We start from the raw sequence: 12,558 nt of genomic DNA on the forward strand, positions 1-12,558 counted from the left end.
AAGCTGTCCTATCTTGCTATCCTGCAAACTATGGTTTAGTCTAAAACCATGTCCTTTCCGAGATTAGACTAACACGCATTAAATGCGCCCTCTAGTGGGTGATTTGAATTTCCTTGGAGACACAGCAATTGAGATCAAGGTAAAACGCAGCAGCAGGTTAAACCACAGGTGCATATGACACAGCAATGGAGCTTAAGTCGTCACGTGACTTCTTGCGTCACCACCGAGTTTAAAACCGTGTTAAACTCCAAACTAGCGACAGAGCAATTGCCCCGTAGTGACCTTAATCAGATCGTTCTGGGTTTTGCCCTGTCTATTGTCAAACCAGGTGCACTGAGAAAACTGGATTTACAAATGACTTTACACAGCAGGAATTATTTAGAAAAATATTTTTATTTACCATCTGTACAAATAAAAGGGTCAAAAAACAGTTTTACAAAATGGAAAAATACTTGTTAATACTCTATGAAATTCGTATATAAATAGAACTTTGGCATTTTTAAAATCTAGCTGAAAAAAAAACCTCAACAAAAACAACCTATAAACAAATATTAGAAAAAAATGTAAGTGTCCAACATTTAAAGTAAGCCAGCCAGTGGCTTAAAGTCAGTCCACAGTGCAGCGAGAATCGGCCATAGCAACCTGATGCAGACCCCCACCCCCCCTCCCCCCATTTAGTCATGTTCTATATTCTATGCTCTATATTCTTCCAGCTCTGAGACCTGACCACAGCCAGCATAAACCTGAGTGCTTATGCAATCTTTGTGGCTATGGCTCCAAGTTTCATGCCATTTTTACTTGGGTTACCAGCGGTGGATGAGCCAGCTCCCCAGGAAAAAATTAAATAATAATGAAAAAAAAAAAAAAATCCATATTTGCTGATTAATATAAACCTTGAAACAGGTGGTACAACTGAGTAAACTCCGATGACAACTCAACTGAACAGAATCTTATAGCAGGACTTGAACCTCATAAACCTGAATGCACTCCACTCAAGAGGTTAATACCTGATTTCTGTAAGCGCTAACGCAATACATTTCTCCTTATATAAAAACAAATGCGAAACACACAGCCAGTCCTAACAGCCATGTCCGTTTGACAGGGAAGCCTGTCTCTCTGCTGCATAGATTTGTGAAAGGCACCAAAAAAGCTAACCCATTTCATCTGACATTCGCTGGTAAATGTGAAAGTTGCATAGCACGGTGCAATTATGTGTGTGAGACGCTTTGTGTTTTGAAGTCCCTTCTTTTTCCCATTACATCAGTCAAAATCTGGTTCATTCTTTACAATCAGTTTGACACTAGAAGTACAGCACAGGTTTACAAGAACATGCACAGTAACGTTAGGTTTTTTTTTCTCTTCAAAAACATATTGAGAACGTCATTTGTTTTGGACAACATTCATCAAAACATGCAAAAGAAGCCGGTGAAGGGCCATTCCTATTGCTATGTAAATACAACAGCAAACTACCTTGGTAGGTCTTGAAAACACAAAAAAACATCCAAATGCATGACATTCATCACGTTTGCAAAACAACAGTTAATAATGACGCAAAAGGTTGTCATGACCGAATCTCATAGAAAAATTCCTATTTCACTGACACAAATATATTGAGGGCTTGTAGGGCTTTGCCCCGAAAAAATTATCACAACGGTTCCAAATGTTTTTTGTTTTTTTTTGCTGAAGTGCCGTGCGACTTCTGATGTGGTGTGAGTTTAAGGTAAGTACAAAAAAGTCAACACAAAAACCTTTACAGTTAAAATGATCTCTGTGGTTGAACACCGATACGGGTGCCGATAATACTGTCTATTTAAAATACCTGAGGAAACAAAAAATATACATATCAATATCAATATTTGCATTGCTAGACGACATGGTTGTCGTTACAAACCAAAAATTATACATCCACAGTTACAGAGGATGGTGCAATGACCTGTTGACCTTGTGACTGATACATTTCCATTAAGATTATTTCTGTAAGGTCAATGTATCAAATGCATCTAAAATAATTATTCTGTTATTTTTTTTCCTCATAGACTTATTTCCTCGTCAGATGTCTTTGGAATAAAAAAAAAATGGATATAGACTATCCAAAGTATTATTATTTTCATTTCTGTAACCAAAGCTATTTGTATCACTAAAACATTTCCTGATTATTGGTACTAACACTATCAGAAATATTATTATTATAATTATTATTATTTTTACAAAAGACCTGGTGCTCAGTGGGGTTGTTGGCTAACTGCTAATATCACAGAGCATGGTCACAACCCCTGCCTGAACTGACTGAAGATTTTTGCTTTCCTGTCGCTTTCCCTTTTTATGCTTACACAACTATCCAATATTTCATAAACCCCAGTAGCCAGCCAGCCTCTCTCTCTCACACACACACACACACACACACACACATACACGGGTCAGTGATGGAACACTGGAGTGTGGAAGCATGTAGGAAGGAAAGGGTGATTTGGTGAGAGGAGAAACATGTTTCCATGTCGACCCGCGACTGTCAACACAAGCGGAGAGAACCTAATGGAGGGGAAACCATGGCGACAGTGTTCCTCAGTGGATGACCAATAGTGAGATGGGAGGGAGATAAGAGGACTCTGACTCTGTGAGGCACTTTACAGAACAGCACTGGTACATGCATTTCATGTATGCGTTTTCCCTACTGGCCAGTGAGACTGCATTAAGAAGGGCTTTTAAAAGACTACATCTCCCACAATTCCATTTCTTCACAGAAAGACATACTGGGTGGGATCAAAACGCTCTCCACCAACAGATACTGTATATCTAATCCTCAAATGTCAATAAATACAGTCCAACGTAAAACAGAAACGCTTTAAAAACAGAGGCAGAAATACTGTACAATGCCATCATCCTTTAAAAAAACATAACAAAAAAGAACACTCACATTTCCAATACAGGAAATGAAAGGGTGACACATTAACCCTTTCTGCTCCAGATTCCAAGTAGAAAAGCTGATGCTCGACGTCCCTTGTGAAATTCAAAAGAAATAATAATAATAATAAAACAAATCATGTTCACAGCCTAGTCCAACATTCAGTAGTCGGGAGAAAAGATCCACCTGTCCGAACCGACAGTGTACATGAAGGAGTTCCTCTCTTTGTTTGCTCTCTTGTTCTCGCACTCTCTCGGGGGGTGCCGTTTTATTCCCTTCTTTGTATTGGATGTCTTTGCACTCAAATCCACACACATATATACACAAAGAAAAAATAACCAAAACAGAAACAAAACAGGAACAAATCCAACAAAAATAACACCCTGAGGATAAGGGGAGAGTGGGTGCAGATGGAGGAGCGCGGGAGATGAAGATGAGATGGAGGAGGATGGAGGAGGATGGAGGGGTGGGTGGGGCGGTGGTCACTGCGTGACGCAGTTGTCGCCCATGTCCTGGGCGTAGCGGTCGGAGATGAGGGTGCGCAGCTCGTCGATGTCCTGCCGCAGCTGGCACACCTCGCGCAGCTTCACCCGCAAGCCGTCCTCCTCCGGAGACTCGATCTCCTCACCGGACACACCCATCGCTGGAGGACAGACCGAGAGAGAGAGAGAGGGGGAAGAAAAGAGAGGGAGGGGAAGAGTGGAAGGAAGATGAGATATAGAGCAGAGGAGGCAGAGAGAAAGACAGAGAGAAGAAGAAGAGAAGGAGAGATAGTGGGACAACACAGAGAGCAGAGGAGCAGGAGAAGAGAGAGAGGGGAGAGAGAGAGGGGTCATTACTATCTCATCTCCAACAGGTAGAAACACTGTCTGGATCATTCAGTAAGAAATGACCACTGTGTGCAGCAGTATAGCAGTGCTGACATTATAGAAGGATCATGAAGCAAAAACGTCCACTAAGACTAAGCCTGTCAAAGCCCGTCAAGCCAGATTCAGTTGAAGGGAATTCAGTGTGTGTGTGTGTGTGTGTGTGTGTGTGTGTGGATCAGACTCCTGCTCATCATTTTCTTCATATGAGAGAAGCATGACAAGATGAACGTGCTTGATTTGAACCTTCTCAACTTATGTCCAGAAAGAGGGGGGTGTGTGTGTGTGTGTGTGTGTGTGTGTGAATGTGCAGTAGAGGTCCCTTCTCTTTGCAAGAGTAGGGCCAAGGTGTGCAAGAAGAAGAAGAAGAAGAAGAAGAGGAGGTGATGAGGTCTCCACTTGTGTGCGTGAGTGGAAAGAGAAAAGCAGCCCAAGGGACACATGACCGAAGGACAGGCCTGAAGTGTACACAACCAAAACAGTCCGGGAACTCGGCCAGAATAATCTCCTTATTCCCACAAGCACAGCTCCAGACGCCTACTCTAGCCTCCCCATTTCAAGCCATCAAAAAAGGATGCAGGAACGCTAAACACTAGCCTCGCCACAGTTGGCGATTACTACAGCGTGTAGTCAGAAAGAATCCCAGACATTGAGCAAGACGGAGCCATTACCAAGGAAACAAGACAAAACAAACCAATCAAATAAATAAATAAACAAATTAAATAAATAAATGACTACATTGATTGAATTGAAACAATGTCAATGGACTGAAGAAAAGAGGGGGGTAGGACTGTGTTGTATGAAGTCTTCAACAGTAGAGGACACATGCAGGCGAGGCGTGCTGAAGCGTGCTGAAGTCTCAATAGGAGACTGCTGTTTACAGAGCAAATTAGTCACTGCTATTGATTGTCAGCTAATCGGTGGCACTGAATGTGCATTATGCACGGTGCAATGAACTCAAATGAACCTCCGAGCTTACCCAGTTGTGTGGAATCATTTTAAAACAAAGAAAACAAAAAATGTGTGTGTGAGACAGTGTGTGTGTATGCGTGTGCGTGTGTGTGTGTGTGTGTGGGGGGGGGGGGGGGTTCGCTATGAGTAAGACTCCAGAGCTGATACTAGTAGGACTGCAGGGAGCCCAGAAGAGTGTATGTTTCTGCTTCTCTGTAACGTTACACTGTTAAACATCTTAGCTGCTACTCCATGGTTGAGCGCCACAATGGTGGTGTATGAGAATGTATTCCCCATTGGGCGACTGTACTCTTTTATTACACTTTTATTAAAACCTAATTAAAATACCACTCTTAAAGTCTCAGTAGTAACACAAAAGGGTATTGTAATATCTTAATTACAAGACAATGCAATACCTTTCTAAAATTGATGCATTGTGCACAAGTGTATGTGTGTGTGTCTGTACTAAGAGCAGAGTGAGGTTGGGCTCCTTGCCCCGGGGCGGTGTGTGAGAGTGTGTGTGTGTGTGCGTGTACTCACATTTGATTCCTAAGAGCAGCGTGAGGTTAGGCTCCTTGCCCTGGGCGGTGTGTGTGTGTGTGTGTGTGTGTGTGTACTCACATTTGATTCCTAAGAGCAGCGTGAGGTTGGGCTCCTTGCCCTGGGCGGTGTGTGTGTGTGTGTGTGTGTGTGTGTGTGTGTGTGTGTGTGTGTGTGTGTGTGAGTACACTCACATTTGATTCCTAAGAGCAGCGTGAGGTTGGGCTCCTTGCCCTGGGCGCGGTGTGTGTGTGTGTGTGTGTGTGTGTGTGTGTGTGTGTGTGTGTGTGTGTGAGTACACTCACATTTGATTCCTAAGAGCAGCGTGAGGTTGGGCTCCTTGCCCTGGGCGCGGTGTGTGAGAGTGTGTGTGTGTGTGTGTGTGTGTGTGTGTGTGTGTGTACTCACATTTGATTCCTAAGAGCAGCGTGAGGTTGGGCTCCTTGCCCTGGGCGCGGTGTGTGTGTGTGTGTGTGTGTGTGTGTGTGTGTGTGTGTGTGTGTGTGTGTGAGTACACTCACATTTGATTCCTAAGAGCAGCGTGAGGTTGGGCTCCTTGCCCTGGGCGCGGTGTGTGAGAGTGTGTGTGTGTGTGTGTGTGTGTGTGTGTGTGTGTGTACTCACATTTGATTCCTAAGAGCAGCGTGAGGTTGGGCTCCTTGCCCTGGGCGCGGTGTGTGAGGATGTTGCAGAGGGCCTTGAGGTCCATCAGGCAGAGGGACATCTCCTTCAGCAGCGGGCCCGACTCCTGGGCCGACGTCCCCGAACTCGAGCGCAACACACAGCCCTCACCCACCTGCCTCTGGTTCTGCTCAGAGAGAGAGAGAAAGAGAGAGAGAGAGAAAGAGAATGGACAGAGAGAGAGACAGAAAGAGGAGTGGATGAGAAAGACAGAGACCAATTAGAGAGGACAGCCCATTTAGTAATGACTAGACAAACATAATGCTGTTATGTTTTCATTTATCAAAACAACATCTAATCAGAGGATGTGCTTCCTGGAACGGAGATCTATGACCTTGGTCCTTCTGAGGTATACAGGTATGGACAGGTGACCGACCCCGGCCACGAGTCAGAAATCCAATTAGACGGATGGATGAAAATGAGAAGAGAAGGAGAGAAAGAGAGAGGAAAAGAGAAGAGAACATATGGGGATGGAAGAAGGGAGAGATAAAAAGAATGCAGCAAAGAAGTGAGGAGGAGAAGTAGAGAAGTGAACGAGCTTGCGGGCACAACGCCACAACGCCACGCAGCGTGTGCCGACTCCTGAGCCCCCCCGAGGAACCGCTGTTGCTGTCTCTATGGCGACAGCTGTTCGGGGCGACAGCCTGCCTTTAACGGTGACGGGCAAACATGGCACCGCGGCAGCAGCGCTCCGTGAGCAAACCACCTGCCGGACGCAGATGGCATCGGAGGAGGCCCGCGCGTGCCGAACGTAGCCGCGTTGTGGATGTGGGCAAGCAGACAGATCTATTAAAAGCCGGCTTAATCTAGTAGCCCCTGGGCCTTCCAGGAGCGCGCAGGCCTCATGCACAATTCAGACACGCCTCACTCACAAGCAACACTTGGCATCAATGTTTCACTCGGCCCTGCCATGGGCTCCTGCAGGTGAGTGGAGAGAAATAATACCTTTGAATAGAGCTGTGTAGAGAGAGGGGGCTCAGGGTCAGCTTTGGCAGTGTGGTGAACTATGCTTGCTATGAGGAAAAGGTGTGTGTGTGTGTGTGTGTGTGTAGGGGTGTGTGTCTGTGTGTGAGTGCGTGTGTGAGCATGTGTGAGCATCTGCATGAGTGCGTGCGTGTGTGTGTGTGTGTGTGTGTGTGTGTGTGTGGACTATGCAGTTGCCAGGTCAGAGATCATGTTCAGGGGCCCAGAGAGGTTTCAGAAGGATGGGTGCATATATGAAGAGCAAGAGCTGTTGCATCAGGCCAGAAACACAGCAGCCCATTAGGAGGCAGGGAGGAAGGGGAAGGAGAGGGGTGGGTGTGTGTGTGTGTGTGTGTGTGGGGGGGGGGGGGGGGGGCGGGGGGTTGAGGTGCTTCTGAATAAAACAACAGATACCTGAGAGGAGTCCTTCAGACTAAATTTGACATCCACCAACAGAGACGTGATGGGGCTTTCACTGGGCCAGCCCAAGGACAGAGTGTGAGTGTGTGAGTGTGTGAGTGTGCACATTAAAAACCAGCATTAGCAACCACTCAACCTGGTAATGAACTCCCAGTTGTTAAGAGGTTGTTCTGGAAACTTCTTCACAGTGAGCTGCAGAATGTGTCTATAACATGTGGCTGCAGAGTCCAGGGTTTATCACCTACAGAAACAGAGCACTGCAATTCTGCCTTGGGACCAGGTTTCCATCACTGACAAGTTAAACCTACTAATCGCTAGTCTAAAACCACCAAATCACTAGCCTAGAAATCTAGACACCCCTCGCGGCAGCAAATCTGATTTGTGCCGGGGTAGTCTAGCAACTCTCCGTTGACTTGGGAGCTTGCCATTTTCAACGAGGGCCGGGCCAATCACATCGTGTATAGAGTATGTAGGCGGCCTTAACATAATGACAACTGAGATGCGACCAGAAGTTGCGACCGTTAAGCATCCTACCTGTACTACTTGAAAACAAGAAGATTAATCGTTTAGTGCTATCCTATTGCGTGGAGGGGGGGGTTTTAAAGACAACCGTTTATCCCACCCCTCCGATTGAGCTCTGCTATGGTGAGTTTCTAGACCCTACATCTTGATGTGGGTCTAGCTCCTTAGACTGACTACCAAATCACATTACATTACATTATATTTGGCTGAAACTTTTCTAGCCAAAGTGACTTCCAACGTGGTAAACAGTTATATCAATTCTCACAATAAGACTGAGAGCAGCATCATGTCGCATGTCACAGCGCTACGATGAGTCACCGCTTCTCTAGTAACAGAGGACATCTGCCCCCTTCTGTTACCCCGGCACCACTTCCTGTACAGCAGCGGTGCCGTGCGGAGCAGAGGTTACCCCCCCGCTGTGCCAGGATGAGGGGCGGAGGTGCCCACGGGAGGGTGGGCATGACGGGAGTGGGGCCTGCCCTGCATTAATCAGGAGGACACTTCACTAGCACATAGCGGGTGGGAGGGGGTGGGGATCGCCAGGAGAGGAGAGTTGAAGGGCAGGTGACAACTGGCCACAAGAGGAAATGAGGGTGTGAGTGAGTAAGAGAATGTGACGGTGAAAATTGTGTGTGTGTGTGTGTGTGTGTGTGTGTGTGTGTGTGTGTGTGTGTGTGTGTGTGTGTGTGTGTGTGTGTGTGTGTGTGTATTGAGGCATACGTGTGAAGTGACTTCCCAGTGATGGCCACTCTGGGTCACCTTCTACTTGTTAGCCAGGTACTGTCATCTCCATCAGTGTGTGATCATTTGACGTGTGTGTGTGTGTGTGTGTGTGTGTGTGTGTATGCGTCACACAGGTGGTGAAAGAGTTGAGGCGTGACCACCATGGAGCCAGACGGAGTGTGTGTGTGTGTGTGTATGCGCTTGCGTGCATGCGTGTAATGGCACATGTGAATTGGTCAATGTGACTTGTTCAATTGTCAAAGGGACAGTGTGTGTGTGTGTATGTGTGTGTGTGTGTGTGTGTGTGTGTGTGTGTGAGAGAGAAAGAAAGGATGATGGTGGTGATGATGATGATGTGCCTCTTCAGCCCAGGGAGGCCAAATGCTTTGTAATGGCCCTTGAGAGGAGGAGTGGGAGAGATGGAACAAGTCAAACGGAGGAGTAGACTAAAGAGGGAGGTGGGCCGCCTGCCCAGCCTGCAGACAGAGAGGGGGCCGAGAGAGAGAAGAGATAAAGAGATGCAGAGATGGAGAGAGAGAGACAGAGAGAGAGAAAAAGAGAGAGAGAGAGCAAGAGAGTAAGAGAGCTATCTTTACCTCCTGCATGGTTTTGTTGAGGGTCTGCAGGTCCTCCTCTTTGTCCAGAAGCTGCTCTCGCAGTGCCTGAGACACACTCCTCTCCTGCTGCAAGTGCTGCTCCACAGCCTGGAGAGGGAGAGAGAGGGAGGGAGAGGAGGAGGGAGAGAGGGAGGGAGGGAGGGAGGGAGAGGAGGAGGGAGGGAGGGAGAGAAAGAAATGGCATACCGGTTATTTCACGCATCTTCCCTCTGATTACAGTCCAGTGCTTACAGCTATTAATTAAACACACGCACAGTAAACATGCCATGAGTCACCGTGACACGCGCACACACATACACACACACACTTACCGAAAGCTCTAACGTGAGCTTCTCGATCTGTTTCTTCTGATTGTCCACCAGCTGAAATAGACAACACAACAACACACATTAAGGCCTCCACACTGACATCCTACCTGGCTATAGAAGAGTGTGTGTGCTGCGTTCATAAACAGTACAGTACATGCAACAAAGAATGTGTGTGGGGGTGTGTGTGTGCGTGTCTGTCTCTCTCTCTCTCTCTCCCTCTGAGTGTTTGTCTTTGTGCGTCTCTCTCTCTCTCTCTCCGAGTGTGTGTGTGTCTGTCTCTCTCTCTCTGTCTGTGTGTCTGCTTTTCTCTCCCCCTCTCCCTCAGTGTGTGTGTGTGTGTGTGTGTGTGTGTGTGTGTGTGTGTGTGTGTTATTGCTACAATGTAGGGCAGAGAGAGCAGCAGACTCTGTATGGTCCAGGCCTCCCTCTGTGTAAAGAGGCTGTATTTTTAACTCTGCTGCAGACACACTTCGTCTGGTGTCCTCTGCTGCACTCCCGCACTGATGCGCTTCATTGCTACCACTCGCACTGTGCTCCTGCAGGATGCGCTCGCAGTGTGTGTGTGTGTGTGTGTACAGTATGTGTGTGTGTGTGTGTGTGTGTCTGTGAGAACTCATCTTGCTAGTATATGCATGTATGTGTTGCTGGTCTGTGTCTGAGTGTGTCGTTGAGTGTGTGTGTGTGTGTGTGTGTGTGTGTGTGTGTGTGTGTGTGTGCGCGTGTGCGTGTGTATGTCAATGTCCTGCAAAAGTAAAAGTGTGTCTGAACTCAACTTGTTCAATGTGTACGTGTGAACATCTTGCTGGTGTGTGTGTGTGTGTGTGTGTGTGTGTGTGTGTGTGTGTGCGTCAATCTCCTGGAAAAGTATGAGTTTGTGAACTCAACTTGCTAAATGTTTAAGCGTTAACATCTTGCTGCTGTGTGTGTGTGTGTGTGTGTGTGTGTGTGTCTACTCACCACACTGCTGTGTGTGTGCTGCTCCTGCAGCTTGGTGTTCTCCCTCTCCAGCTGTTTCAGGTCCATCATCGGTAAGCGCACGCCATCCTCCAGACATTGCTCCACCTTCTCCTGTAGGCTGTGTGTGTGTGTGTTTGTGTGTGCGCGCGCGAGTGGGAGAGAGAGAGAAAAAGAAATAGACAAAACCTATTATTAACAGCAACTAATCGTATAAGACATCTTCACAACCATTATCACATGTCGAGTAGCTCCTAAAACACTGCTGATATATTGATGTCCAAAGGATGCTCGTTCTGCTCTGTTGCTTTGTCTGTTTGTCTCTAAGCAGGAATACACATAAAGCAACTGGCCTGAATCTCCATAAAAGCTGGTGGAGAGTGGAGCCTGGGCAGAGAGAGAAGCCAATCTATTCTCAAGTGGGCCTGACTCATGAGGTGGCTTAGTGAATTCAGCGCCGCTCTCGCCACACATCCTGAGAGGCACCATGTGGCATTTCCCCTCAAGCGCCCTTCTTAGTTACCCAGAAAAAGGACTCCGATTTGCCCCTGCCCTCTGTTCTGCCACCCCTCCCCCCCCCTTTGCTGGAAGAGTGAGAGAGAGGGAGGGAGAGAGAGAGAAAGAGAGAGATAGGGAAAGGGAGGGACAGAGGGAGAGAGAGTGAAAGAGAGAGAAAGAAAGAAAGAAAGAGAGAGAGAGAGAGAGAGAGAGAGGGAGGTGTAAAAAGGGTTCATATTTGCCCCGTGCCCTCTGTTCTGCCCCCCTACCCCCCCATCTGGAGAGGGCACATCACTCTCCTGCTCTCCCGGTTCCGTCTTGGAGAGCAGAGACTCAGGGCGGTGCCCACTCATGCCAGCCTCTCCCCTCCTTCTCTCTCCGAGTCTCAACAGCACCGCGGGCGTCTCTGCCAACTCGGCGCTTTTCATGCCAGCTTGAGCAAGAGGCCTCGACGCCAGGCTGCCGTCAGAAGCCCGCGCCGCGGGGCGTCCCCGGGCCCTCGCGCTCTCCGCACATCTGCTCGGAGAGCTCCTCTTCCTCGGCGCGCCTCGTCCTCATCGTGTGTGTAAATCCTGGAGCGCTGCTGGGACCTCTCTGTGCTGCGTGGCGTGAACCTTCTCTACGCGCACACTTGGCCCAGAAGAGACGCTTCTGAATTGGTGCTTGTTTGCTTGCTTTGCTGCTTGTGCTCTTTAGTGTCTGGCTACGGACTGATTCCGTTTTTGGAAAGTTTTATTGTTTGCCGTAACTTTTGAGTATTTGTCCAAAGGACCGTTCTATTAGACGGTATATTACAAGCTGTTTTATTGGTTCGTTAAGCTTTTGCAACACCGTCACCTCAACAGCCATGCTAATGAAGTAGACCGGAGGGGGAGGAGAAGAAATACAGGATGAGATAGATAACAATATGTATGTGTGTATAGCCGTGGCCTACTGGTTAGGGCTTTCAGCTTATAACCGGAGGGTTGCCGGTTCGATCCCCAACCAGTCCACGGCTGAAGTGCCCTTGAGCAAGGCACCTAACCCCTCACTGCTCCCCGAACGCCGCTGTATGCTCACTGCTCCGGGTTAGTGTGTGCTTCCACTCACTGTGTGTTCACTGTGTGCTGTGTGTGCTCACTAATTCACGGATGGGATAAATGCAGAGACCAATTCCTTGTATACGCAATTATACAACAGTTAGGTCCGGTCGAACGATTTAGCCATATCTGATTGGACGAGACACGTTCTATCAGTGGTGATATTAACCGATATCACCACGGGTGACTCTTCACAGCTAATAATCACTCCGCGACGGTTGATTCTTCGCTTTGATTTAACCAGAGATGGCATTCCATGTTCTTTGACTTAGCAGTTGCATAGCAACCACAAGCATTCTGAGCTAGGCCTACTTCGCATAGCGGAGGAACTGGGCTAAATAAAACGATGGCAAATAATAATTATCCTTCCTAAAAATGCACTCGGGTATCTTTTTTTTGTTGGCAATGGAACTGTTGTATAAAAGCATTATCGCACTCGTGGTCGTGGTGTTGTTGGCCAATATCGCCACGGCTGTAGTTACCTACGGCACTCAGCCTTCGGCTTCGTGCCTGCGGCGAACCACAGCCGTGGCG

General features: G+C 47.6%; 1 protein-coding gene across 3 annotated transcripts in view; it reads right to left on the bottom strand.

Moving 5' to 3' along the window:
• Window positions 1–862: 862 nt before the first annotated feature.
• The window catches only part of cep85l (centrosomal protein 85, like), a 72,158-nt gene continuing 60,462 nt past the window's right edge, over window positions 863–12,558 (bottom strand). For all 3 annotated transcript variants that reach the window (XM_062550194.1, XM_062550193.1, XM_062550195.1), the window contains 5 exons: window positions 10,451–10,568; window positions 9,497–9,547; window positions 9,165–9,272; window positions 5,884–6,067; window positions 863–3,545 (listed from right to left, as the gene is read on the bottom strand). In XM_062550194.1, the coding sequence (XP_062406178.1) occupies window positions 3,385–3,545; window positions 5,884–6,067; window positions 9,165–9,272; window positions 9,497–9,547; window positions 10,451–10,568 (622 nt within the window). In that variant the 3' untranslated portion in view covers window positions 863–3,384. The remainder of the gene's footprint in view (window positions 3,546–5,883; window positions 6,068–9,164; window positions 9,273–9,496; window positions 9,548–10,450; window positions 10,569–12,558) is intronic.

Source organism: Sardina pilchardus, chromosome 12 (genome assembly GCF_963854185.1).
Source record: "Sardina pilchardus chromosome 12, fSarPil1.1, whole genome shotgun sequence".
Classification (NCBI taxonomy): domain Eukaryota; kingdom Metazoa; phylum Chordata; class Actinopteri; order Clupeiformes; family Clupeidae; genus Sardina; species Sardina pilchardus.